This window comes from Brachyhypopomus gauderio, chromosome 2, assembly GCF_052324685.1.
Source record: "Brachyhypopomus gauderio isolate BG-103 chromosome 2, BGAUD_0.2, whole genome shotgun sequence".
NCBI lineage: Eukaryota > Metazoa > Chordata > Actinopteri > Gymnotiformes > Hypopomidae > Brachyhypopomus > Brachyhypopomus gauderio.
The window spans coordinates 40,710,692-40,737,691 of record NC_135212.1 but is presented as its reverse complement, the minus strand read 5'-3'; the positions used below and the strand labels follow the sequence as shown (position 1 = coordinate 40,737,691).

The following is a 27,000-nucleotide window of genomic DNA, read 5'->3' as shown; positions in this document are numbered from 1 at the left end:
ATGTGTATTCTGTATGAATATGATTGTGTGTGTATGTGTGTATGTGTGTGTGTGTGTGTGTGTGTGTGTGTGTGTGTGTGTGTGTGTTCCCACAGTAGCCTCAGCCTCACAGAGAACTGCCACTGCTTCCAAACCAAAGGTCTCCTTGGATCCCCACATACGACTCAAGCCTGAGAAGCTTGACCTGGTGGGTTTCCAGAGGGAGGTGCTCCAGAGGGAGGTGCTCCAGAGGGAGGTGTTCCAGAGGGAGGTGTTCCAGAGGGAGGTGTTCCAGAGGGAGGTGCTCCAGAGGGAGGTATTTCAGAGGGAGGTGTTCCAGAGGGAGGTGCTCCAGAGGGAGGTGCTCCAGAGGGAGGTGCTCCAGAGGGAGGTGTTCCAGAGGGAGGTGCTCCAGAGGGAGGTGCTCCAGAGGGAGGTGCTCCAGAGGGAGGTGTTCCAGAGGGAGGTGTTCCAGAGGGAGGTGTTCCAGAGGGAGGTGTTCCAGAGGGAGGTATTCCAGAGGGAGGTGCTCCAGAGGGAGGTGCTCCAGAGGGAGGTGTTCCAGAGGGAGGTGCTCCAGAGGGAGGTGTTCCAGAGGGAGGTCTTCCAGAGGGAGGTCTTCCAGAGGGAGGTGCTCCAGAGGGAAGTGCTCCAGAGGGAGGTGCTCCAGAGGGAGGTGAGAGCATCTCTGTGAGGATCGGGGTGGAGTCTGCTGCTCCAAAACATACAGCCAACAGCAGTGCCAGGGTCACAGTGTCCAAATGTTAAAGGTTGTTAGTGGGTAACAAATCGTGCATAAAATAGCTGCTGTAGCTGAAATAAGTAGGCATTTAATAAGTAGTGGTGTAGGTGGTTACTCGTACAGTCCCTGACATAAGTTCTGTCGCTTATCCATGTTGTGGAAACAAAAGCTTATAACCTGACTTTAAATTCATCGATTGGTTTTAGAAATGACTCATATGAAAGCTGAAACCCTCCCAAATGAGATTTAATTTACGAAAATAAATTTGCTTTACTGCAGAAATATTGATCATTTAATGAACACAGAAAGGTCAGATTTTGGCAAGACAAAGGTTTTGTCACCCACAGAAAGTAAGTTAAAAATCAAACAAATAATTCACTTCATATACAAATATATGCTTCATAACACTGGTGAATGACGTTGTGGTGCTATTAGGGCAATATTTAATATTTTATGTGACTTCCATGAGCTTGAAGGATCGCATCCATGCGGTTCAACAATGACTCATACAATTTATTGATGAACGCAGTCTTACATGCCTCCCAGAGTTAATCAAAATCCTTTGGTTTCGTTTTCCATGCTTCCTTTCATCCTGTCCCAAACATGCTCAATGATGTTCATGTCTGGTGACTGGGCTGGCCAGTCCTGGAGCACCTTGATCTTCTTCGCCTTGAGGAACTTTGATGTAGAGATGGATGTATGAGCTGGAGCACCATCCTGCTGCAAAATTTGACCCCTTTTATGATTGGGATTGTAAGATGTAGCTAGTACTTCTTGATATTTTAGGCTATTGATATTGCCTTCCACCTTGCAAATGTTTCACACACCCCCATACTGAATGTAACCCCAGACCATGATCTTTCCACCACCAAACTTGACTTTTCTGGGTGAATCTTGGTTCCATACGGGCTCCAGTAGTAGATTCATCTGAGAAATCCACCTTCTGCCACTTTTCCAGCGTCCATCCATTTAGCAGGCTGTGGGCCTTAGCAAATGCCACACGGTTTTTTACCTGCCTTTTGTTTAGTGCTGACTTCTGGGCACTGATTCGACCATGGAGGCCTTTTCGAGACAGAATCCTACAAACTAGTTGACACAGGGACTTGAGGTGACCAGGCCTGGTGGAGCTCTGCTGCAGTGGAAGAGGGACTGGCTTTGGATTTTCTAACCAACAAACGTTCCTCCCGAGCAGTTGTCTTGTGGGGTCTGCCGGACCTGGGCTTGTCAAAAACATCTCCAGTCTCTTCAAATCTTTTTTTAATTCTTTGTATTTGACGCTGAGACACATTAAAGGTTCCAGCCACCTCTGCAGTGGATTTGGTCTTCAGCGTCTTGATAATCAAGGCTTTGGTCACAGGATGGATTTTTGGCATGTTGTCAGAGGTCAAGTTGCAGTGCAAGTGAAGTGCTGGGGTGCTTTCATATGAGTCATTTCTAAAACCAATTGATGAATTTAAAGTCAGGTTATAAGCTTTTGCTTCCACAACATGGATAAGCTACAGAACTTATGTCAGGGACTGTATACATGTGCTAACTAAATGCCTTCAACAGTGCTGAGTAAACACCAGCGTTAGAGTATGTGTTTACTGAGCACCAGTTTAGGTGTTTAATCAGTACTGATGTAGGTGGCCACGCAGCACAAGAGTGGGTGTTTACGCAGCACAAGAGTGGGTGTTTACGCAGCACAAGAGTGGGTGTTTACGCAGCACAAGAGTGGGTGTTTACGCAGCACAAGAGTGGGTGTTTACGCAGCACGTGAGTGGGTGTTTACGCAGCACGTGAGTGGGTGTTTACGCAGCACGTGAGTGGGTGTTTACGCAGCACGTGAGTGGGTGTTTACGCAGCACGTGAGTGGGTGTTTACGCAGCACGTGAGTGGGTGTTTACGCAGCACGTGAGTGGGTGTTTTTACGCAGCACGTGAGTGGGTGTTTGCTGTTGATATCTCAGCATTAGTGTAGGTGTTTAAGGTGAATTCAAAATGCTAATCTTCTGTAATCTTGACATCCTTTCAGACATTACAGTGGGAAAATTCTGCATCCTTAGGCAGGTTGTTTGTAAAGATAACCCTATATATCACCCGAGTTTCTGCCTCGCTCTGTCCTCGTCTTTGTGGGCGATTGGTACCCTTAATATCCTTCACTGAGCCTATTCGCCATGACAATGGGTGGTATGATGATGAATAGTCACAGTGATGTGTAACACCATGGTGACAGGGCACTGTAACTAATGTGGCAGGCTCTTTTGTACCTGGGGCTGGACATCACTGAGGAGAAGAGGCAGAGACTCAGAGACAGTCTGTCCGCAGACGCTCAGGGGACGGTGTCTTACGCAGGTGAGTTGGGCTGCTCATACCACACCCACCTACATGTAGGTGTTACACCTACAAATTTGTAACTGAACCCCATCCTTTGATGAATTAGAGTTTGTAGAAGCCACGTCCAAAGTGTATCGTGACAAGCTGGAGGAGGCGGGGCTGGCCCAGGGACCCTTCCTGTTCTCCTATCATGAAGCAGCCAGTTTGATGGACATATCTGCCTTCCATTCACCTGTGAGTTTATTGCGGGCGAATGAGCTGTTTTGTTCTGATATGGAATAGACGTTGAGATTTGCAGTGTTTTTATTGGCTGGATCTGACAGCCATGCTTGTGCACAGCGTCAGCTCTTCTGATTTCGTAATGCAAACACTGGTGTATTTTTAGCATACTGCATGTCTTCTACAAGACAAAGTCTTATACACAGACACAAACACACACTCACACTCCGTGTCATTTTTCCCTTCAGACATATGGTTCAGAGTGCAGCTACAGCAGTGAGGAGGTGGAGCAGTGGCAGTCCAAGGTGAAGCAGCTGCACCTGCAGGTGAAGCAGTTGAAGGTGAACAGTGTTAGTGAACACCTGCAGATGAAGCAGTATAAGGTGAACAGTGTTAGTGAACACCTGCAGATGAAGCAGTATAAGGTGAACAGTGTTAGTGAACACCTGCAGATGAAGCAGTATAAGGTGAACAGTGTTAGTGAACACCTGCAGATGAAGCAGTATAAGGTGAACAGTGTTAGTGAACACCTGCAGATGAAGCAGTATAAGGTGAACAGTGTTAGTGGACACCTGCAGATGAAGCAGTATAAGGTGAACAGTGTTAGTGGTCACCTGCAGATGAAGCAGTATAAGGTGAACAGTGTTGGTGGTCACCTGCAGATGAAGCAGTATAAGGTGAACAGTGTTGGTGGTCACCTGCAGATGAAGCAGTATAAGGTGAACAGTGTTGGACACCTGCAGATGAAGCAATGTAAGGTGAACAGTGTTGGTGGACACCTACAGATGAAGCAGTTGAAGGTGAACAGTGTTGGTGGACACCTGCAGATGAAGCAGTTGAAGGTGAACAGTGTTGGTGAACACCTGCAGATGAAGCAGTATAAGGCGAACAGTGTTAGTGAACACCTGCAGATGAAGCAGTTGAAGGTGAACAGTGTTGGTGAACACCTGCAGATGAAGCAGTTGAAGGTGAACAGTGTTGGTGAACACCTGCAGATGAAGCAGTATAAGGTGAACAGTGTTGGTGAACACCTGCAGATGAAGCAGTATAAGGTGAACAGTGTTGGTGAACACCTGCAGATGAAGCAGTATAAGGTGAACAGTGTTGGTGGACACCTGCAGATGAAGCAATGTAAGGTGAACAGTGTTGGTGAACACCTGCAGATGAAGTAGTATAAGGTGAACAGTGTTGGTGAACACCTGCAGATGAAGCAGTATAAGGTGAACAGTGTTGGTGGACACCTGCAGATGAAGCAATGTAAGGTGAACAGTGTTGTTGAACACCTGCAGATGAAGCAGTATAAGGTGAACAGTGTTGGTGGACACCTGCAGATGAAGCAGTTGAAGGTGAACAGTGTTGGTGGTCACCTGCAGATGAAGCAGTTGAAGCTGAACAGTGTTGGTGGTCACCTGCAGATGAAGCAGTATAAGGTAAACAGTGTTGGTGAACACCTGCAGATGAAGCAGTTGAAGGTAAACAGTGTTGGTGGACACCTGCAGATGAAGCAGTATAAGGTGAACAGTGTTGGTGGACACCTGCAGATGAAGCAGTATAAGGTGAACAGTGTTAGTGAACACCTGCAGATGAAGCAGTATAAGGTGAACAGTGTTAGTGAACACCTGCAGATGAAGCAGTATAAGGTGAACAGTGTTGGTGGTCACCTGCAGATGAAGCAGTGTAAGGTAAACAGTGTTGGTGGTCACCTGCAGATGAAGCAGTGTAAGGTGAACAGTGTTGGACACCTGCAGATGAAGCAGTGTAAGGTGAACAGTGTTGGTGGACACCTGCAGATGAAGCAATGTAAGGTGAACAGTGTTGGTGAACACCTGCAGATGAAGCAGTTGAAGGTGAACAGTGTTGGTGGTCACCTGCAGATGAAGCAATGTAAGGTGAACAGTGTTGGTGAACACCTGCAGATGAAGCAGTTGAAGGTGAACAGTGTTGGTGAACACCTGCAGATGAAGCAGTATAAGGTGAACAGTGTTAGTGAACACCTGCAGATGAAGCAGTATAAGGTGAACAGTGTTGGTGGACACCTGCAGATGAAGCAATGTAAGGTGAACAGTGTTGGTGGACACCGCAGATGAAGCAGTTGAAGGTGAACAGTGTTGGTGGACACCTGCAGATGAAGCAGTTGAAGGTGAACAGTGTTAGTGAACACCTGCAGATGAAGCAGTATAAGGTGAACAGTGTTAGTGAACAGCGACTGGCTGTCTTTACCCTCTTAGACTTCACACACCGTCTGTCTTATTAAGTATTCAATGTGTTTGAAGGGGTTTGCTCTAGAATATTTGTTTTACCCACAGGATTTACTAGAGGACACACAGAACAGTAGTAAATCTCTTGAAGAGCATCTTGAGAAGACAGCAGAGGTAAACAATTTTTAATTGATTTTCTGGACATTATATATCATAGTGTGACGCACAGAATTATCTGTAGAGCCTCATTTGAGCTCCTTCATGCGAACGTGGGTTTCAGAAAGCCACAACCACCGTGGAGGAGAACAAGACATTAAGGAGCCACGTGCAGAGAGCTGAGGCCGTGCCGAAGAAGACCAGCACAGCTGAGCAGGACTATGAGGAGGTCATCCGACTCCTGGAGGCTGAGATCAAAGACCTGAACAATCAGCTCGCTGACAGGAAGCGAACAAGTCTGCAGGGCACTAACGTGAGCACTTCCTGTTGCACTGCACCGCGAGGTTGGCCTTAAGGCCACCATTCCATTAAAGGATGAAAGGAAGCTTCTATCATGCTTATCTAGAAACCATCTTCAGTTGTAGTTCTAAGCTTGTTCTAAGAGTCTATTTTGAGTCTGTTCTAAGTGTCTTATTTTGAGTATATTCTAAGAGTCTGTTCTACGTCTATTATAAGTCTGTTCTTAGCCTAGTAGTTCTTCATACATCCTGATAAAAATGCCCAAGCTCTTCAAATGAAGCAGGTTCACATTTTTAAATGACAGGTTTTTTTTTCCCTTATAAAGCATCAGTTTGTCTGCATAGCCTGGTCTTTAAGAGCAGAACTGCACCTGACTGAGTTTGAAGCATGGTGTTAAAATCATGTTTCTAATCATAGGAAGACATGTTGGAGATGAACAAGAGGCTTTCTGTCATCGACAGTCAGCTGAGAAAGTCTGAACTCACCAGGAAACAACTTGAAACCTCCAATAAGAAGCTGGTCAGTTTTGCTCAGGTAAACTTGACTCACCTGTATGTGATGGTTGACAAACACATAGATTTGGGTTTTTACTGTAATTATTCAGGTAAATCTCAGAATAGCTGCTGATTGGTAAAGAAATCTGAGAACTTTCTCTAACTCTCCTTTTGCTTTCTTATAGAATGTTCACACATTTCTCACCAGTGGGGGTTTAATTACAATGGAAAAAAAACGGTGAGTGACTCAAAAGAAAAGTTCTCAAAATGCTCCATAAGCTCTGCTGATAACCAGAGTGAGATAACCAGAGCACCACTCCCTCCTTCCCCACAGGACACCCAAGTCTGCACTAGCCAAGGAACGTCCAGATACACCCTCCCTCCCAGATCCCACCAACCAGCTTGTAGCTGAGGCCAAAGACCTTGTTAATGCAGTCTGCTCTCTCTGTGTAGATGATCGCAGTGAGTAAAGGAACTTGCACCATACACAATTTACACACCGCCTGACCCCAGAACAACGGAGCACAGGCCAATTTATATACCACCTGACCCCAGAACAACAGGGCACAGGCCAATTTATATACCACCTGACCCCAGAACAACAGAGCATAGGCCAATTTATATACCACCTGACCCCAGAACAACAGAGCATAGGCCAATTTATATACCACCTGACCCCAGAACAACAGGGCACAGGCCAATTTATATACCACCTGACCCCAGAACAACAGAGCATAGGCCAATTTATATACCACCTGACCCCAGAACAACAGAGCATAGGCCAATTTATATACCGCCTGACCCCAGAACAACAGAGCATAGGCCAATTTATATACCGCCTGACCCCAGAACAACGGAGCACAGGCCAATTTATATACAACCTGACCCCAGAACAACAGGGCACAGGCCAATTTATATACCACCTGACCCCAGAACAACAGAGCACAGGCCAATTTATATACCACCTGACCCCAGAATAACAGAGCACAGGCCAATTTATATACCTCCTGACCCCAGAACAACAGAGCACAGGCCAATTTATATACCACCTGACCCCAGAACAACAGAGCACAGGCCAATTTATATACCTCCTGACCCCAGAACAACGGAGCACAGGCCAATTTATATACCACCTGACCCCAGAACAACAGAGCACAGGCCAATTTATATACCTCCTGACCCCAGAACAACGGAGCACAGGCCAATTTATATACCACCTGACCCCAGAACAACAGAGCACAGGCCAATTTATATACCTCCTGACCCCAGAACAACAGAGCACAGGCCAATTTATATACCACCTGACCCCAGAACAACAGAGCACAGGCCAATTTTAGATATTATTGTTTTTTTAATAATATAGTACACATTCATAATAAAGCACCTTCAACACTGAACCTTCCTTATGGGATTTTGTTTGTGACTCTCCTTTGCAGTGTTACCACAGACCAACGAGGCACGTGCCGCTGGCCCTGAGCTCGAGGGTGGAACAGAGTGAGTTCCTCAGAGCTGAGTGGTGGTAAAGTATAGCAGGGGTGGAGTGGTGATGGTGGTGGTGGTAAATTGTAGCAGGGGTGGAGTGGTGATGGTGGTGGTGGTAAATTGTAGCAGGGGTGGAGTGGTGGTGGTAAAGTGGAGGAGGGGTGGAGTGTTGATGGTGGTAAAGTGGAGGAGGGGTGGAGTGTTGATAGTGGTGATGGTGGTGGTGGTGGTAAAGTATAGCAGGGGTGGAGTGGTGATGGTGGTGGTGGTAAATTGTAGCAGGGGTGGAGTGGTGGTGGTAAAGTGGAGGAGGGGTGGAGTGTTGATAGTGGTGATGGTGGTGGTGGTGGTAAAGTGGAGCAGGGGTGGAGTGGTGGGGGGGTGGTGGTGGTGGTGGTGGTGGTAAAGTGGAGGAGGGGTGGAGTGGTGATGGTGGTGGTGGTGGTGGTGGTGGTGGTAAAGTGGAGGAGGGGTGGAGTGTTGATGGTGGTAAAGTGTAGCAGGGGTGGAGTGTTGATAGTGGTGATGGTGGTGGTGGTGGTGGTGGTAAAGTGGAGGAGGGGTGGAGTGTTGATAGTGGTGATGGTGGTGGTGGTGGTGGTGGTGGTGGTGGTGGTGGTAAAGTGGAGCAGGGGTGGAGTGGTGGGGGGGTGGTGGTGGTGGTAAAGTGGAGGAGGGGTGGAGTGGTGATGGTGGTGGTGGTGGTGGTGGTGGTAAAGTGTAGCAGGGGTGGAGTGGTGGTGGTGGTGGTAAAGTGTAGCAGGGGTGGAGTGGTGGTGGTGGTGGTGGTGGTGGTGGTGGTGGTAAAGTGTAGCAGGGGTGAAGTGGTGGTGGTGGTGGTGGTGGTAAAGTATAGCAGGGGTGGAGTGGTGGTGGTGGTGGTGGTGGTAAAGTGTAGCAGGGGTGGAGTGGTGGTGGTGGTGGTGGTGGTAAAGTGTAGCAGGGGTGGAGTGGTGGTGGTGGTGGTGGTGGTGGTGGTGGTGGTAAAGTGTAGCAGGGGTGGAGTGGTGGTGGTGGTGGTGGTGGTAAAGTATAGCAGGGGTGGAGTGGTGGTGGTGGTGGTGGTGGTAAAGTATAGCAGGGTGCTGGAAAGAGCATGTAGTAGATGATTATGCCATCAGCCTTTTACCTCTGAAGCTGCATTCAAGCACATGGGGAGACTTGCAGACCCTGTTACTGACAGAACACGGCCTCACAATTGCCTGTTTGCAATTATGCTTTGGCAAGGGATTTTTTTAAATCTGCCACTACATTTATTGGTGCCGGGGCTTATTTTTGAAGCATGTTAATGTAAATAATCAGGATTAAATCACACAGTTCTGAATCATTCATCTCTAGCCATAGAATACACAAGCTTAATTGTAAAGGGAAATGAAGTTAAAGCGAGGAGAACAAGTATTTGATACGCTGCCGATTTTGCTGGTTTTCACACTTGCAATGCATGTAGAAATCTGTAATATTTATCATAGGTGCTCTTCAAGTGTGAGTGATGGAATCTAAAAACAAAATACAGAAAACCACACTGAATGACTTTTAAATCATTAATTGGCATTTTATTTTAGGAAATAAGTATTTGATACCTTACCAAACAGTACGAATTCTGGCTCTCACAGACCTGTTAGTTGTTCTTTAAGAGGCCCTCCTGTTCTCCACTCGTTACCTGTATTACCTGCACCTGTTTGAAGTAAATAGAAACAAACTAAATAGAAACACAAACTCCAACCTCACCGCAATGGCCAAGACCAGAGAGTTGTGCAAGGACATCAGGGACAAAATTTGGTCAGATGAGATGAAAATAGAGCTTTATGGTCTAAACTCCACTTGCTGTGTTTGGAGGAAAAAGAAGGAAGAGTAAACCCAAGAACACCATCCCTACAGTGAAACACGGAGGTGGAAGCATCATGGTTTGGGGATGCTTTTCTGCAAACTGGATTGCACTGCATTGAGGGGAGGATGAATGGAGCCATGTATCGCAAGATATTAGCCAACAACCTTTTTCCCCTCAGTAAGAGCACTGAAGATGGGTCGCGGTTGGGTCTATCAACATGACAGTGACCCGAAGCACACCGCCCGGGCAACTAAGGAGTGGCTACATAAGAAGCATCTCCAGGTCCTGGAGTGGCCTAGCCAGTCTCCAGATCTGAACCTGATCGAAAATCTCTGGAGACACCTTAAACTCTGTGTTGCCCAGCGACAGCCTAGAAACCTCAAGGATCTGGAGAAGATCTGTATGGAGGAGTGGGCCAAAATCCCTGCTGCAGTGTGCGCAAACCTTGTAAAGAACTACAGAAAACGTCTTGCTTCTGTAATCGCAAACAAAGGTTTCTGTACCAAGTATTAAGTTTCGTTTTTCTGATGTATCAAATACTTATTTCCTGCAATAAAATGCAAATTAATGATTTAAAAGTCATTCAGTGTGATTTTCTGGATTTTGTTTTTAGATTCCATCACTCACACTTGAAGAGCACCTATGATAAATATTACAGATTTCTACATGCATTGCAAGTGTGAAAATCAGCAAAATCGGCAGCGTATCAAATACTTGTTCTCCTCACTGTACCTTTACCAGTTAGCATGCTAACATTTGTGTGTCTGTGTTACATAGGCCTGAAGCCCCTCCTCCTTACGGTGCTACCAGAGAGAAGGAATATGTCTAAAGGATCCTCAGGAGCTGAGAAACCCGAACACAGCACTCAGCCACATCACTCCACTAGAAATTCACACACTTTCGCTTCCTTCACAGATACGAATATTCATAAAATAGGTAATATTGGTAGAGTGTTCAGAATGAGGAGGACTTTACTGATTGTGCTTGTTAGGTGTTTTTAATAAGATGGTTGCATATTTGCATATAGGATCTGCAGTGTTACTTGATTTTTGTTTAGAAACAAAGTTTGAATGCAGATTGGTGAGATACTGAGACACTGAGAGGTGTTTAATCTGGTCTTTGACCACATCAAAACCAATAGATTCAAACTTTATGGTTCTCTCCAAATCTCCATCCATCACCAGTGGAGCTTTAATTAGAATATAAAACTGGTGAGTAACTTCTAAAGAAAATCTTTCAAAACACCTAGATTCATAAGCTCTGCTGATGACTAAAGCCAGCCTAATTTGAAGCAAATTAATGCTAATCTCTGTATTAAATTAATCCTATGAAGTGCAGATACTGGTAAGGAGATCAGGTGTGATAAAGAATTCAGGCTTCGTATGTAAAGGGCAATGTTATAGTCTAGCCTAGTTGTTATTGTCCGCACAGCACCAGTCCTCTGTATAGTCACTCAGATGAGTTTTCAATGCATGACTATACAGTCACTCTACAGTCATAAACCACATCACTCTACAACCGAGTCTTACATCACTCCACAACCAAGTCTTACAATGCATCACTCCACAATCGAGTCTTACAACTCATCACTCCAGAAACTAGTCTTACAACTCATCACTCCAGAAATGAGTCTTACAATGCATCACACCACAACGGAGTCTTACAATGCATCACTCCACAACCGAGTCTTTCAGTACATCACTCCACAACCGAGTGTTACAATACATCACTCCACAACCGAGTGTTACAATACATCACTCTACAACCGAGTGTTACAATACATCACTTCACAATCGAGTCTTACAGTACATCACTCCACAACCAAGTGTTACAATGCATCACTCCACAACAGACTGTTACAATACATCACTCCACAGCGGAGTCTTACAGTACATCACTCCACAACGAGTCTCACACCACATCACTCCATATCACTTTACAGTGACTATACAGAGGAGAGGTTTACACTACATCACATTATGGTCATTCTTCTGAGGAAAGGTTTACACTACATCACTTTACAGTCACTACAGTCTTTCACTCTACTTTGCAGGCCTTGCTTGTCTCTCCATAGCTGAGCACTTCTGCGTTCATAGTGATGGTCTCCAGTACATGTATTTACTTGCTGATGAAAAGTTGACAGATTTTGGAGATTTTCTATTTTCAGGCATTTATTATAAATGGAATAATAAATACCATGCTTGCTCATTACGCCCATTTAGCAATTGCTGTTTTAGACTTTTGAGATCGTAACTATATGTCCCATTTCTGTTAGGACTCTTGCAGTGTTCATGGGGGACTAGGACCTGATGAATTTGCTGATGACTGTATTCTTTAGATTCTGGCTCCCCCTTGTGGCTGCTGGACTTCCCACATGACTCTTTGCACAGGTGGGATTTGGGTCTTGGGAGACTTTGGAGGCTGTTGTGCAGCATGGCACCAAAACTGCTTAGTTCAGCACCAGCTGCACAACCTGTGCTTCAGGTTATCCCACTCCCGAGCCACCTGGGCAATACCGGTTAGTGTTCAAGAGTTCAGAGCATTGGTCTGCTCACCTGAGGCTAAAGTGGTGGGAGCATGTTCAATATTGTATCTAAGGTTTGTGCTGTTTGTGTTTGTGATCTGAACTGCACATGCTTGAAAATGCTGATGTGTAAACCTGTTATGTAACTAGATTGCATCATTTTGTTTTATTGTTTTTATTAAAGGCAAGAGAATGTGAGGAGTGTTTGTTTCCCTCATCTAGGGGCTGAAGAGAAAACAAAACAAGGGCTAGACCTGGAATGGGTGACACTTGGGGTGCAGGAGGGATAAAGTTAAACTATATTGCCAGTAGTATTTGCTCACCTTCTTTGAGTCACATATGAGCTTAAGTGACATCCCATTCATAATCCATAGGGTTCAATATGACATTGGTCCACCCTTTGTAGTTAGATAAGGCCTGGCACTCAGTCTCCGTTCTAATTCATCCCAAAGGAGTTCAATCGGGTTGAAGTTCATCCACACCAGACTCTGTCATCCATGTCTTTATGGACCTTGCTTTGTGTACTGTTACACAGTCATGTTTGAAGAAGAAGGGGCCAGCTCCAAATTTCTCAAAGTTGGGAGTGTGGAATTGTCCAAAATGTCTTCGTATACTGAAGCATTCAGTGTTCCTTTCACTGGAACTAAGGGGCCAAGCCCAGCTCCTGAAAAACAACCCCACACCATAATCCCCCCTCCACAAAACTTTACACTTGGCACAATTGAATCAGACAAATTCTGTTCTCCTGGCAACCGCCAAACCCCAAACCCATACTCGTCCATCAGATTGCCAGATGGAGAAGCGAGATTCGTCACAACAGAGAACGTGCCTCCACTACTCTTAGAGTCCAGTGGCCGCGTGCTTTACACCACTGCATCCAACGCTTTGCATTGCACTTGCTGATGTATGCAAGTATGTCTCGCTGCAGCCTGCAGGAAGGCGGAGTTGGACATCCAACCCCGCCCACATCCAACTCCACCCTCTAATGCGCTGTCGTGCGCCAACCCACTACTTCTTCATTCGAGAATAAGTGGTACTTGAAAATACGCATAATAACTCACAAGTGTTCAAGAGACACGTCGTTGCGCTTAATTTACACATACCTCGTTTACTTTGTGTATCGTTCCACGTATGTTATTCATTATTTTTATTTATTGGGTGGCGAACGTAAAATGTTGACGGGGGGATGTAAAATGGACACAAATAAAGTATTATATCGCGATAGATCGATCGCCGGTGGTTGGCGCCAGAGCGAACTAGTAACTCATTGAATCATAGATGTAGATCAGAGGTAAATAAACTAGATTTTTTTCGGCGTGAGAAATAGGATGTGTGGCGTGAGAGCGTGTGAAGACGGTCAAATGCGTGTGTCTCACGCTCAATGCGTGAGAGTTGGCAACTCTGCTACTATAAGTACACAATTAAAATGTTTACTGATAATGTTGGTGATAGAGAAGGGGTATGTTGGTAATGTTGGTAATGGAGAAGGGTGTAATCAGGGCTTAATTTGAGCCGGATCCTGTTGGAACTCTTTCATTTTGAAGGGTACGTTCCGGGAACTGTCTGCCTCGATCCGGTAACTTTCAAGCCTACTAATTATAAGTTATGAAGAAATCTGTCTGCGTTGAACCAATTAATTGAACAAATAATTCTATAAAAGACATTTTTAAACACAAGATCCACATTCCTAAATCACATAAGAGCTCTCCTTTTTAGCGATGCCTTTCCGTGTCTCCCCTATAAAGCTAGTTATACTTTCGTGAGTGACCGTAGTGCGCGACTCCGCGCAACTCGCGCGCGTCACATTCTTTGCAGTGTCCTCCTGAAACGATATGTGGTAGTATAAAGAAACACCCCTCAAACACAGAGGAAGGAACATTTACCTGACCAATTTTAATGTTGTATTGTGTTTCAGATTTGAAAAGTGCTGGAATTTAGGCTAAAGTACTTGAAAATGCACTTAAAATGCACTTCTGCACTTAAAACACTTATAAAACACACGTAAATAGTTCTGGCAGTTCTGTTTACTGGGAGCAAAAACAGTCCGAGTTTCGAACGTAACATGGGCGTGGCTTCGGACTTGAGAAGAGGGTGGAGTTGGATGTGGGCGGGGTTGGATGTCCAACTCCGCCTTCCTGCAGGCTGCAGCGAGAGGCTTCTCGATGTATGGCTTGGATGCAACCCATTCCATGAAGCTTTCTGTGCACTGTTCTTGAACTAATCTGAAGGCCACATGAAGTTTGGATGTCTGTAGTGCAGGGGTGTGTGTGGTTCATAGAGGCTGATTAATCTGTTTCTATGGTTCAAAGAGTCTAGTTAATCTATGTACAATCTCACAGATGCACTCAAAGAGAAATGTCTATCATCACCACTAGGAGGTTTTACTAATTCTTAAGACAACACGAATCCCAAATGCAGGTTGTATGTGAATCTTTGTTCAACAGCAGTTGGAAAATAGTTTCCTGTAGAGATTTAACAAACAAACCCCTTCCTGATGAGACAAGTGGCTTAAAACTTAAAAACTACCCAATAATATTTAAGAATCAGTTTCACTGGGGCAGGATATCATATTGTGTTAACAGCGAGACACTGGAAAAAAAATTCATAACTGGCTATGTAATCTTTATTTTGAAATTATTTTAATACTTAGTTCATTTATTTACTTTGAACAAGGCAGAAGAAAAAACAATATATAAGGGGGGAATAAAATCTAAAAGGAAAAGATTATTTCAAACAGCTTCTAACCTGCTCATAATGCTGTAACAATCGTAGGACGGTAACCGCTGGGCTCTTGATTTATTTTCTGTGTTAAGTCACCTTTAATTTTCACTAGGCTTAAACATCTCCTTTCCTAATAAATAGAAAATATTGTAATACAAATATACCCAAATCTCCTGGTCTCGGTTCAGAACGCAAGATTAAGCAACACAACTCCATTTGTTCTCCATTTAGGGAACATTCAGGTAATCTGAAGAAATGCCTCTAGCACACTGAGGGGCATCTCTATTCATCGCTTTGTCGTTAAAACGTACAAAAGAGAGAGAGTCACGAGGTCTGCATGTCCACCTCACGTGGCTGTCCACACGTCCCCCCTCACACCACAGTCCACCTCACACGGCTGTTTGTGTGTTGAGTGGTACAATACTGTACAGAACAGCGCCTTTGGAGGCTGCAGAACTCCTGAACACTCAGCCCGTGATTGCCCCCTTGTGGTGGTGTGCTGCGGTACAGCGTGTGTGGGTGTGGTGGCCGGTGGCGTCAGAAGCGGCGCTGGAGGAAGGCGATGGGAGGAGATCCCACACTGCTGGGGCTGGTCAGCGCCGCGTCGTAGGAACCAGGCGTCCCGCCCATCATCACATCTCCCTGGGGGGTTTGGCCATGCAGGAAATCGTCCTCATCCTCCGCAGGAGCCTGGGACAGGAGGACCATGCATCAGCGGGACACGTGAGGCACCGAGGCAGGACCAGGAACCATCCCGTTAAACCCCACTGCTCTGTGGGGGGGGCCTGAGACTCGGTCCTACCCCACAAACACCCCCATGAAACACGACACTGTTTTAGGTACAGATGTTTGGATGTTTACCTTTCGGACGTCTCTGGTCTGAACATCCAACACGCAGTCAGACGGCTCTTCCCACACTTGGTAAATTGATTCAAAAAGCTTTCCAGACCTGAGTATGAACAGACAGACAGAAACATGCAAGTCGAAACATGAAACGAGAGAAAATTATTTTGCCTATTCTTAACAGGATCAAGCAGAGACACAAGGACCTCGTACCTCTTCAGCAGGTAGGGGTCAAAGGGGAAGAATGTGTCCAGAGGGTTTGTGTTGGTGGTTAAGGAGTCTCCACCCATAGAGCTCCTGATGACAGGTAAGATGCTCCGGTTGTTGCGTTCAATGATGGTGTAGCAGAACACCAGCTGGTACTTCCTACAGAGAGGACAGGCACGAGGTTACACACAGGCTTACGGGTTCACATGACCTGCGTGCGGGCTGAGTCACATGACCTGCGTGCGGAGTTATGGGTTTTTGCTGTGTGATGAGTGATGCAGGCCTACCTGGTGATCGCGGCGAACATGTTGGTGACGGCGGGCAGGCACACCTTCAGCGGGTTCAGTCGAGACATCACTATCCGCTCCAGATTCAGCTTCTGCAGGTAGTCCAAACCTGACACACAACACCACAAAGTACAACATTTGCATATGGTCCATTTATGGGTAATTGTGAGCTGTTGTGTATGCAAATACGTAGGGACTGATATGCAAATAATTGCCAAAGAACATACGCATGAACGTTATGATGTCATCACTGGTGAGCTTATGATTCATACACACAGGCTTAAATTAATCCAGATTTTCTTGTGCATCTAAAAATTGGTCACTTGTCTGAAAAAAAAACGTTTTCTAGGCAATGTTGATAACAGATGTCCCTGGAGACAGACCTTTTCTCATACTGCCCTCCAGGATGAGCTTGTGTCTGAAGATGAGGGTGTAGAACACAGCCTGGCAGGCGGCGTAGAAGGGCCCATGCAGGGAGACGTCACAGAAGGCCTTGGAGCCGGAGTCCTGCGTGTCAATGTAAAGGTGGAGCCAAGAAACCAGCAGATCCAGGCAAGCCTTCACCGTGCTGCACGCAGGAGAAATTAGTACATTTTATAAATCTCTTGTAGGCAGCGTCTGACAGAGAAACAACTACACTGTACTTTCTTATGCTAAAACATGTCAAGTACAATTATTATGTCCTTTGTGAAATGTGTACCACTGCAGTGAAGATGTGTGAGGCAGGTTTAGTAATATTCCTTGTAAAAGTCAGTAGACTTGTAAATTCAGTGAGCTCAAAGAAGCGTGAGGAGCAGGGGAGTGTTGCAAGCATACGCGATGGGGAGGAACTTGGCTCTGGCCAGGAAGCTGCCCATGTAGCCGGCCGAGGCCTGTCTGATAACGGCTGGCTGAGAAGGACTCTGTAGAATCTTCCACAGGTGATCCAAGAAGGCCTCAGCTAAGCCCTGGAGCACAGGACAGACACAGAAACACGTCCAGCAGACACCACAAGCAAGAACAAATGATGGTGATGAGTGCTAGCTGAAGTAGAGCCAGGGTCCGTGGTCCCGTGGTCAGCGGGAGAAGGGGCAGGTGTTTGGGTGCCCCTTCGGGTTCAGTGGCTCTGCAGCCGTGTAGTGTGGAGTCTCACCAGACGGAAGCTGCACAGGTAGAACACGCAGAACTGCACGTGGCAGGAGGCGTGTGTGGGCAGCACCAGCCGGTCGAACACGCCCACCAGGTCTCTGTACAGAGTCTTGGCCCTCTCCACTTCCAGGGAACCTGTTGGCCACAGCAGTTCCTATTGGCTCCCAGCATACGAACTCTCGACGTTAACGCAACACGTGTCCTCTCGATGCTAATGCTACATGTGACCTCTCGCTGTTAATACGACACGTGACGTGACTGCTCACCGTTAACATGGCACATGTCTTTAATGAAGGCCAGCAGCACCCCCATCAAAGTGTCCAGCCTTTCAGCCACTGGGTGGACCATCAATGAGCTGTCCATGCCCGCTGAGCTGTTCATCGCCAAGTCTTCATCCTCATCCTCAGAGACGGACGGACAGGGAGGGAGAGAAGGAGAGAGGCAGAGAGTGAGAGGTAATGCTCAGACGGGAGAAAGGAGAGAGGAGGCAAACATTGATGCTAGAAAGATGTTAGAGGTGGGTAAGACACAAAGAACTGAGAGTGAACATAAAGCAGAGGTGAAAGGCACAGCGGACCACACCACAGACGTCGTGTGTTCACGAGGAGGGACTTCCTGAAGGCCATTCGGTCTGCTCACTCATGACACTTTGCTGGGTTTGTCGAGTCTTGTTAAGGCTCTACAGCTCACCATGTCAAACAGGAAGTCGTCGCGTGCCTTTTCGCCTTTATCCTGCTGTGCTGAAGCCTCCACTTCCTCAATCTCACTCCGGGGGGCGGTTACCTGCAAGCCAGTAACAGTGGACCGTCACCTTTGAGCTGCATCCATCCAAAACCCACCACTCCTATTGAAGTGGAACACTACGTGGATAACGAGGCTCAGGGTTGAATGAGCGTGCTGAGAGCAGAGCAAAGGGAAGCAGTGAAGGTCATACATCCAAAGCAAGCATCTTGTTGATGATGAGCTCCAGAACGTCCTTTCTCAGGGCCGGCACGTAGACCGTGATCCTCAGCAGGTTGTGGACGTAACACTCCTGTGCACACACACACAGTACACACAACATGCAACACATCAGCAATCGGAAGAGTTGAAAAGAAGGGGGAGGGGTGGGGGAGGGGTGGGGGACTCGAGACCTCTGGGCTTACCAGCATTCTGGACGATTTCTGCACAAAAGGGAAGTTCTCTGTGAGGATTGGCATTAGAAAACGACTGGTGCTGCAAACAGAAGGAACCAATGTTCAGCTTTCAGCATGGATCTGGAAGGACGCAAAGGTGTGTGTGTGTGTGTGTGTGTGTGTGTGTGTGTGTGTGTGTGTGTGTGTGTGTGTGTGTGTGTGTGTGTGTGTGTGTGTGTGTGTGTGTGTGTGTGTGCTTCCCTGCTAACTTACGATGGCACATATTTTGCAATCATCTGCAAGGCCTGATGACAGTGTTCAAATATCCTGGGTAGGTCTACAAATATTTGAAAGAGACAAATAATTAGATATTTTGACTGTGGAGTAGATCTAAGTTTACATACGATTCAACAATTGCATCCATCCCAAAACACAACGCCTCTGTCTCTCGCGTGCCACCACACCACTTTCCAGAAATCATCTTGTGATAATTTCACAAGAGACCCCAGCTATGTTCAGTATGGGACTCTGTTATGGGGGGTGGGGGGAGACTATTGGTCACACACTGCAATCAGACCACACTGTCATTATGGAGACCCTGAAACAGAACCAGCATCCAGGCTACCGTCAAGCCAACTGTGGACATTGAAAAGAATTTGTACGCACTCTCATCATCATCGTCCGAATCCGAAATATCCACGTTTCCTTCCTGTATTTTTATTCTTTCTGGAAGAAAGATGATAAAAAAAAACTCGTACTATTCAGTGCATATTTAAAAAACCAATAACATGGTAGTAAGAAATTAGAATGATGAGACTTACTTGGTGTAAAATTGGAGACTACCATTTTGAGGCAGGGTCTAAGGTAAACAGTCTGGGCAGAGACGAGATTATTGAGAAAAGCCAAGTACTCGTCCACCACAGCCGGACTCCGACCGAGCCACGGCAGCCTCTGCTCCAAACAGAACCACAGGCGTACGCGTCAATGCATTTCCCAGCGTCTAAAGTAACCACACGAAATCAAGGTAGGGAGGATCATACTTACCAAAACAACATGGATTAAGTGCTCATGATCTTTGCCAAGCTGAGTAACGCAGCTCCTGAATTCCTGCAACCAGTTAATAATTTGGGCATCCTGCAATCGGAGGAGGAGATACCATCAGGGCATTAGCTAGTGTATAACCTTTTTCACTTCATGCTGGTCACCTGATCCAGTAATTCAGCGACCAACCTTTATATCTGGGTCCGAGAGCTGAGTTTTGATCATCTCATAATCGCTTGTGTCTCCCTTCAGAAAGAATCAGACAGACAAGCAACGTGTTCAATGCTATCTGATGTGACTGCCATGTTGGTCACCTACTACTGTCATTCTGTCTTTTCTTCCAATCTCACCTGTTTCAGCTTGGCCAATGTGTTGACAACGCTGCCTCCAAAACGCACCGTTTTCACCGGAGGACTGTTCATAAAATCTCTCTCCACTTCCATCTTGTCTCTGACAGGTCGCTAGCCACCTTAGCTAAGCCTGTAACTTCACTGTAAAAAATGCAGAAATCATAGGAATTAATGAATGAATGAATAGCCACGATCGTTGAGCGACAGTGATGTCCATGGCTGGTTTTCCTCCGTGCGTTATGTACACTGGTTTTGCCCACCTCGCGCTAAAACACGCGACACGTGTGTGTATCGTCGGGGGTTTCAATGTTCAAAACGTTACAGTACATGTTTTGATCAATCGAATTGCCGTTAGTTAACTTTATCAATCGGACAGTGCCGGAGACAAGTCTGGGCATGTTTCCGCCACTGCGGGCTGCTGGAGAGGCTGAGGGTCCAGGTCGTTGCAGGGTTGCCAACTCTCACGCATTGAGCGTGAGACACACGCATTTATCTGTCTTCACACGCTCTCACGCCACACATCCGATTTCTCACGCCGAAAAAAATCTAGTTTATTTACCTCTGATCCACATCTATGATTCAATGAGTTACTAGTTCGCTCTGGCGTCAACCACTGGCGATCGATCGATCGCGATATAATACTTAATATGTGTCCATTTGTTACATTGTATTTACATTATTGTGTCAATTTACATTCGCCCCCCCCCGGTCAACAACTTACACTCGCCACCTCCTCCAGGTTCAAATCTCACTGGAGGGTGATCTTGAAAAGTTGGCAACCCTATCGTTGTGTTTAATTACGCAGGGAATTAAGTGTAGCCACGTACCAGATGTGTTTTTAAAAACAGGCCTTCATTTGAAGTTGGAATTATTCCTTAGGCAAAAACGTGCGTGCGGACCCATGCTGAACACCCCACACCAGGAAGCATGAGCGATCTGGATGTTTTGGTGCCCGTGTAGCGACGCCATCGCACCGATCTTTCAGAGAGTGCCACCTACCGCCTTGGCGTGGAAACGCGCTAGAAACCGGAGCAGGACCAATCTTGACCAAGTCTCCATTATTATGTGGCTAGGCCGAATAGCTCTTTTTAGGCAGAAGAGCACAGACGTTTTTCAACATTTCTGTCAAACACAACGCTAAATTTTGTTGGCTGTGTTCAATTGCATAATCTACAGCTTCTTAATTAATGTTTAGGTGTGTGTGTGTGTGTGTGTGTGTGTGTGTGTGTGTGTGTGTGTGTGTGTGTGTGTGTGTGTGTGTGTGTGTGTGTACATACAATTCTGGACATCTCCACAAGGTCTGACGTTCTGCATTTATATGAGCAAACAAAGATAACCGCGAACAAGCTTTAAAACGCGACACACTGTTCAAAGGTCCTGGAGAGTGACTGCCACTGTTCTTCGAGGAAAAACGATACAAGCAGTAAGTTTCAACAGTAAGGGAGACCCACATATCAGCCTACGACAAAACATCTGTGAAAAGACACAGTACGTCTAAGAAAATACAGTTTGCTTTATTAATCAGCGCTAATCAGGATATTTTACAGTGTTTCAAAGATGTTCTGTGCAGTTCTCACTATGTGCAGCATATGCAAATAATTAAACACATGTAGGATTATGGCTAGGCTATATCCTTAAACATGGGGCCTACACGACAGAAAGCAACAAACAAACTTTAAATAAACTGCAATTCTTTGATTCTTAAAACAGGAATATAATATAATTTTATAATAATATTATTATGTATACATAATACATATTCCAGGAACTTGTTTTGTGCACATGTAAACAGTGAGGAAAAACGCCATGTGGTGTATGATGAAAACTATCCTCCAGTGTCTGACATCCCAACTGTGTGTCTAGAGGTCTAAAGTCAGAGCCAGAAAACAGAGTTATAGTCTACATTTTCACAGAAAATTCATTCATTAATAGCTCATTTTAAATGCAAAATTTGAAAATGAAATTTAAAAGTAATACAGTCAGTCGGTATGCAGAGCCGTGTTGGTGTAATCCACTATCTTAATGATTGCATTTTAATCCTGCTCTTTGGTCATTTGTAATGATTTGTAACCTTCCCAGCCAATAAACGAAGATAAAAATCTAATTAGATTACAAATAAGATTAAACCAGTTAATACTGAAAAAAATTAAAAGAAGCTGTAAACACAAAACTACAAAAGAGCATAAAATTATACAAATTGTACGGCTTGTAAAGTGAGCTCTGTCCTGAACATTCCTCTTCTTTTGAGCGCTGTTGAACAGAAAAAAGAAAACTAAATTATTTAGTTGTTCATTTGACATTTTTGTCATTTTGCCTGTGTTTCCATAGCTGAATTTTATTCAGCTGAATAATTATTTTGTATTATGTATTATATGTATTAAACAAAGAATGTCTATGTGCTTGATTGACCCTTTGAAATCTCAGTTATCGCCTACAAGTCATAATATAGTAATTAAAATAGTTTATACAATATACAGATAACTATATAAACTATGTATCTATATAAATTACAGCAAGAAAAATAATAACTGTACAGGATTAGGTTAAAGCATCACTCATAGTACAGGTGTTATCGTTGTGCATCTGACTTTTCAGTCAGGTGTTTTTTAACATGCCAGTCTTTGGTGTAATGGCGTTAATGGTTAACAGCATGATAAGCGGACCGTTCCTGTTCTCATTTCTTTGTTAACTGCAACTTTCTTCATTAACCTTTCAAACTAAAACGGGAACAAATAATAGACAATAAAATGTATATTAAACTCTAGATATACAAGTTTACCTAGACTATACTCACATGTTTCAACAAGTCATAATAGTCCCATGGTACCACTAATAATGGAACTTATTAGATAAATTAACTTAACAAAGGCAAGCAAACAGCAGTGATCGGGTAACGTATATTTGGGCACATGCATGTGGTAATAACCTGCAAGGTGTGTTATATGGCTGACGTCTCTGCGATACGGTTGTCTGACACTCGTGTTTCCCCTGCTACTGTGGCAGACACGGTATTCAGGTCCTCTTGAGGGCTCATTGGAAGAGTCACCGGAACCTGGCGACCGCCACCCCGTCTGTAAGCAGACGGCCCGGGCATCGTTCCGTGACCACGTGTGGTCCCATTTCTCCTTATAGAATTCCTGATTCCGTTAGAAAGGCGGCTGGACATTCTCCGCAAAACGCCGACAAAACCTCTGTCCTTTTTCAACAAACCGACGTCGTCCTCGAGGTCTTCGGGCGGTACCGCAATGTTACCGGTATACCAAAAAACCCACCATATAAGACTCAAAAAAATGATTATGGCTCCTGCATATATAAGAAAGTCATAGAAGAATAGGTCTGCAAAAACACCCACTAAAAGTATTATTAGGCCAAATACGTCAAACGCCACTGCGAGCCAAAACGCGCAAGAACATCGCCCAAGGCCACCGAAAACTTCCTCCATGACGAAAAGGTGTTTTGGACCCTTTAGCTGCCCGCTGGATTGTTTTGTCAAACAGTCATTGTTCTATTGAAGGGAGCATTTTGAAAAAAGGCTTTCGAAATATCCGCGTGTTTACAGGTAAACGTAGCCAGGTGAACAAAAGCCGTTGCCCTCTACCTGTGGCTGTACAAGGGAGTGGCTGTACAGGGCGTGGGCGCGCGCCCTTAAGTAACAGGAAGAGAAAGGTAAGAACGCAACATGAAGGTATCTTCAGATCGCACCAACCGTGGAAGAAGTAGACCCTGTACTGTTTGGAAATAGTGGATTTTTAATTATTTATTACTATGGACTATTAATTATTAATTATCTAACGTGCAGTCGTGTTCGAAAAAGGTCCCACGTGTCATGTTATATTAACAAAATGTATAATAATTTAAAACAAAATATGAAAATGAAGATGCACATATTACAGTATCTCACCAACAGTGCAACAATCGCATCAACACAAACCCAATATTTGTTTAATTTTGTTTCATTGACCATCAGAAACACATTCAGATTAGAGGAAAAACCAAAGGGAGGTTTTAACCTGTGATTTATTCAGTTTGAGCAGACAAGAGGCAGTAGGCTTACAGGAAGGATAAACAGATGAAGGATAAATTATGTAGGTTGTCCTTGGCACCAGTGGGTTGATACAAAATTGATTTTGTATCAATACAAACCCTATACAAAATTGAAAGTAAACCTGACTGTCAACTTTGACCATTAAAGCACTAATTTTCTGCTTTCTGCAGTAGTCCCCAACTCTGATCCAACCAGGGGCGCAGATGGCACTGGGGACGGGGGGGACATGTCCCCTCCAGATTTATATTGACCCCATCCGAAATCTAGCATCTACAAGCATAAACGTATATATTGTACAGCTTGGTCCCCCTCACTTCAGAATTTCCATCTGCTGCGCCGATGGATCCAACCTCATATTTTCTCCTATACAGTGTTCTCTCTTCTCTAATACGTCCAGTTCTACTCCAGAAGGGTGAGGAAGTGATGGAATGGTTTCAGTTAGAAGCAGGGAAAACACTCCAAACTGCAAGGCAGTCTTGGATGCGGATACATGTGCACCCAACACCACATTAAACTAGGGGCCAAAACAAAACTATTTTAAAATTGATTCTTTAAAATAGTAATAATAAACCACTTGTGACGTGTGAAATGCACTGCAAACCTGATAACAAATAGATTTTCTCTCCAAATAAGACAGATGGACCATTGTAAAAGGTCATTACTGCATTACTTATTAAATCAACAAAGGGTTTTTGAGGAAAAATGTTTGGGTCCACACAGTGATGTCTAAATAAGGTGGATATTTTATAAGCTATCCAGTTTCACTGGCTGTCTAACGTAATGAAAGACATTTCAGGCCAAGAAACAGCTTTTCGTTTATGAAATATTAACACATGAAATGAACACCTATCACCAGTACGCCGGTCACAACGAGCTTTCAATCCTGACTGCTGCAGGACAGACGTGTCGGTCTGTAAAGGCACGAGCGCTGCTGTTTTGTGCTGTTTTCACTTCTCATCCGGGGAGCGTGCCAGGATCCGCTGCAGAGCCACGGCCGCGGTCCCGTCGCCGCTCTGCTGCGAAACGCATAAAAACGTGGCCCAGATGAACGCGGAGCAGCCCATGAACGCCGTGCGGAGGTAGGGTGGCATCAGCATGAAATTCCAAAACTGAGGAAACAGAAAAGGTGCTGTTTTGGTAGCGCAGTACTAAACATACTCGATGAGTTTTAAAAGAAAATGAACAGTGTGTACAGTGGAAGTGTTGACAAAACAAAAGAACAAGGCATTCTACCCTGTGTATATGTCTACAAAGAGTACCTGCATGAATGGCCAGTACATGAGTCCAGTCTGCAATTCAGAAACATACATTCAAACCACTGTTCAAACAGCTCATTTTGAATAAGATTGTCACTTTAATGAAAAGTAGTTCACAGTAGGCGCGAACTGCTTTCGTCCCACGTGGAGGTGTCTGAATTAATTACTCTGGCGTGCAGCGTGTATGATCTGATTGTTAGGTTCATTGATGAAGTCAATAGAGTCATAGAGCCTACCTTATATGTGTTAAAAAACTTTCCTCTCCAGTCCTCAAAAACATCTTCTTTGCCCTCCAAAAAACTTAGTCCTGTAAAAAGAACGGACATCTTACAGTTTAATAGTCTAAATTAACTTATCTCAAAGCTATTCGTTTATTTGAAACGGTGATGCGATCCAATTAAAAAATGAACAGGGAAAATATTATGCAGCCAAGAGTGATTTACAATTACGTTTTAAGCATACGGAGCCAATAAATCATAGCCAATAACGGCTAAAGATCAAGTATTTTAACATCGAAGTTGTTCGGTTACCTGTGTAGAATACACTTGTCGCTAGTGGTGACGCAAAACACTGGTCCAAAAACAACTTGCGGGAGATCATACTTAGTGACTTTCCTGGGAATCGTCGCTCCAAAGCTCGCAACCAGAAGTAGTTAAAATTCCCCTGGAAACTACACGCCACAATCGCCACATTTCTTGTGCGCTTCCAGTCAATTTTATCCCTGTGAGCGATATACTGATGCACAAAGTCCCCACCAGCGAATAAGCATCCATACAATGTAACGTTAGTTATCCAAGGAAAAACTTTTGCTTTTTTGAAAAGTAATTTGCTCATTTTTAATGAGCGAGTTTCTAATTAGAAATGTATTTTGCTTTCAATGTTTTCGTTGGAAGCTTTCGTTGAAAACTAGCTTGTTATTGATTACACCCCCGTCATGTTAACCTATGTTTAAACAGACAGCATCTAATAGTCTATAGGCCTATGCATTGACCTCTGCTTGAAGTAAACAGGACACTAGAACAGACGACTCATGTCCGATTTTCTAATTCATTTGGATAATTAATTGCATACAACAATGAAACGTCAAGAACGTTCGCTCAACCAGAAAATGAGGTAACCGATATACAACGGCGCTGGATAAATTGGATTATATACTAACTTTTTTGGATAGTTCATACGGACATATTCCTTTTAAAATACGCTGTGAGATGAAACTGTAATAGAAGATGACTGATCTATTTAGCAATTAAATGAAACCGTTCCGGTAGTAGGTCCATACATCCATAAGCGTTTTCCTGTTGCTTCGTGCGGTGGTCACCAAATCCCCGTTAATCTGCGAGTTTGCTCTCAGTAGTCGGAGATACAGGCCGTGCGCGCCAGGCTTGCGTCAGATCTTACAGCTATGTGAACGGGCCTGTCGGCGTGAGCTTACAGGCCGCTGCACAAGTTCATCCGCATTTTAAGACGATCTTATTAACGGCGCATGTGCGCAGCTCACTCCATTTAGTAATAAGACAAATCGATATATTTTTTTCTTACGCTTATTTTCCCATTTAAACTTGCCATTGCGGGTGCTTAGCAATTTATAATTCCGCTGGGCTATTTTGAAATCTTGTTTGAAAACTAGTGCTTTAGCTGGGCTAACATAGGAAATGTTTGGAAGATGATTAGGAAGGTGCGTGCATTTTCAAAGGCCAACAATATCTTCATTAGAAGAGAAAGGTAAAAAATATTAAACCCGTCTCGGGTGGGGGGGGGGGGGGGGGGTGT

The 27,000-nt window shown here is 44.8% G+C and overlaps 4 protein-coding genes across 9 annotated transcripts in view; 1 reads left to right on the top strand and 3 right to left on the bottom strand.

Annotated features, from left to right (window-relative positions):
* The window catches only part of LOC143505353 (syntaxin-binding protein 4), a 39,288-nt gene extending 26,853 nt beyond the window's left edge, over positions 1-12,435 (top strand). For 2 of the 6 annotated variants that reach the window (XM_076996122.1, XM_076996125.1), the window contains exons 12-22: positions 99-187; positions 2,958-3,054; positions 3,143-3,270; positions 3,504-3,596; positions 5,562-5,627; positions 5,734-5,922; positions 6,327-6,443; positions 6,589-6,641; positions 6,738-6,865; positions 7,840-7,897; positions 10,491-12,435. In XM_076996122.1, the coding sequence (XP_076852237.1) occupies positions 99-187; positions 2,958-3,054; positions 3,143-3,270; positions 3,504-3,596; positions 5,562-5,627; positions 5,734-5,922; positions 6,327-6,443; positions 6,589-6,641; positions 6,738-6,865; positions 7,840-7,897; positions 10,491-10,542 (1,070 nt within the window). In that variant the 3' untranslated portion in view covers positions 10,543-12,435. Of the gene's footprint in view, positions 1-95; positions 188-2,957; positions 3,055-3,142; positions 3,271-3,503; positions 3,597-5,561; positions 5,628-5,733; positions 5,923-6,326; positions 6,444-6,588; positions 6,642-6,737; positions 6,866-7,839; positions 7,898-10,490 lie in introns of all 6 variants that reach the window. The other 4 variants (XM_076996121.1, XM_076996124.1, XM_076996127.1 and 1 more) reach the window with 3 other exon arrangements.
* A 2,407-nt stretch (positions 12,436-14,842) lies between these two features.
* Positions 14,843-20,913, bottom strand: rrn3 (RRN3 homolog, RNA polymerase I transcription factor). Its single transcript, XM_076996119.1, has 18 exons — positions 20,757-20,913; positions 19,930-20,070; positions 19,769-19,825; positions 19,583-19,672; positions 19,360-19,489; positions 19,205-19,264; positions 18,812-18,875; positions 18,569-18,638; positions 18,358-18,456; positions 18,114-18,206; positions 17,690-17,825; positions 17,428-17,558; positions 17,112-17,242; positions 16,679-16,863; positions 16,296-16,404; positions 16,015-16,167; positions 15,820-15,907; positions 14,843-15,648 (listed from the first exon to the last, which is right to left on the bottom strand). The coding sequence occupies exons 2-18, from the start codon at positions 20,020-20,022 to the stop codon at positions 15,496-15,498; spliced, it is 1,842 nt and encodes a 613-aa protein (XP_076852234.1). The 5' UTR covers positions 20,023-20,070; positions 20,757-20,913; the 3' UTR covers positions 14,843-15,495.
* Positions 20,914-21,125: 212 nt separating this feature from the next.
* Positions 21,126-23,561, bottom strand: LOC143505337 (transmembrane protein 238). Its single transcript, XM_076996120.1, has 2 exons — positions 22,856-23,561; positions 21,126-22,179 (listed from the first exon to the last, which is right to left on the bottom strand). The coding sequence occupies exon 1, from the start codon at positions 23,369-23,371 to the stop codon at positions 22,868-22,870; it is 504 nt and encodes a 167-aa protein (XP_076852235.1). The 5' UTR covers positions 23,372-23,561; the 3' UTR covers positions 21,126-22,179; positions 22,856-22,867.
* Positions 23,562-23,929: 368 nt separating this feature from the next.
* Positions 23,930-26,928, bottom strand: mpv17l (MPV17 mitochondrial membrane protein like). Its single transcript, XM_076997499.1, has 4 exons — positions 25,761-26,928; positions 25,467-25,537; positions 25,234-25,263; positions 23,930-25,083 (listed from the first exon to the last, which is right to left on the bottom strand). The coding sequence occupies exons 1-4, from the start codon at positions 26,062-26,064 to the stop codon at positions 24,922-24,924; spliced, it is 567 nt and encodes a 188-aa protein (XP_076853614.1). The 5' UTR covers positions 26,065-26,928; the 3' UTR covers positions 23,930-24,921.
* Between the last annotated feature and the right edge of the window lie 72 nt (positions 26,929-27,000).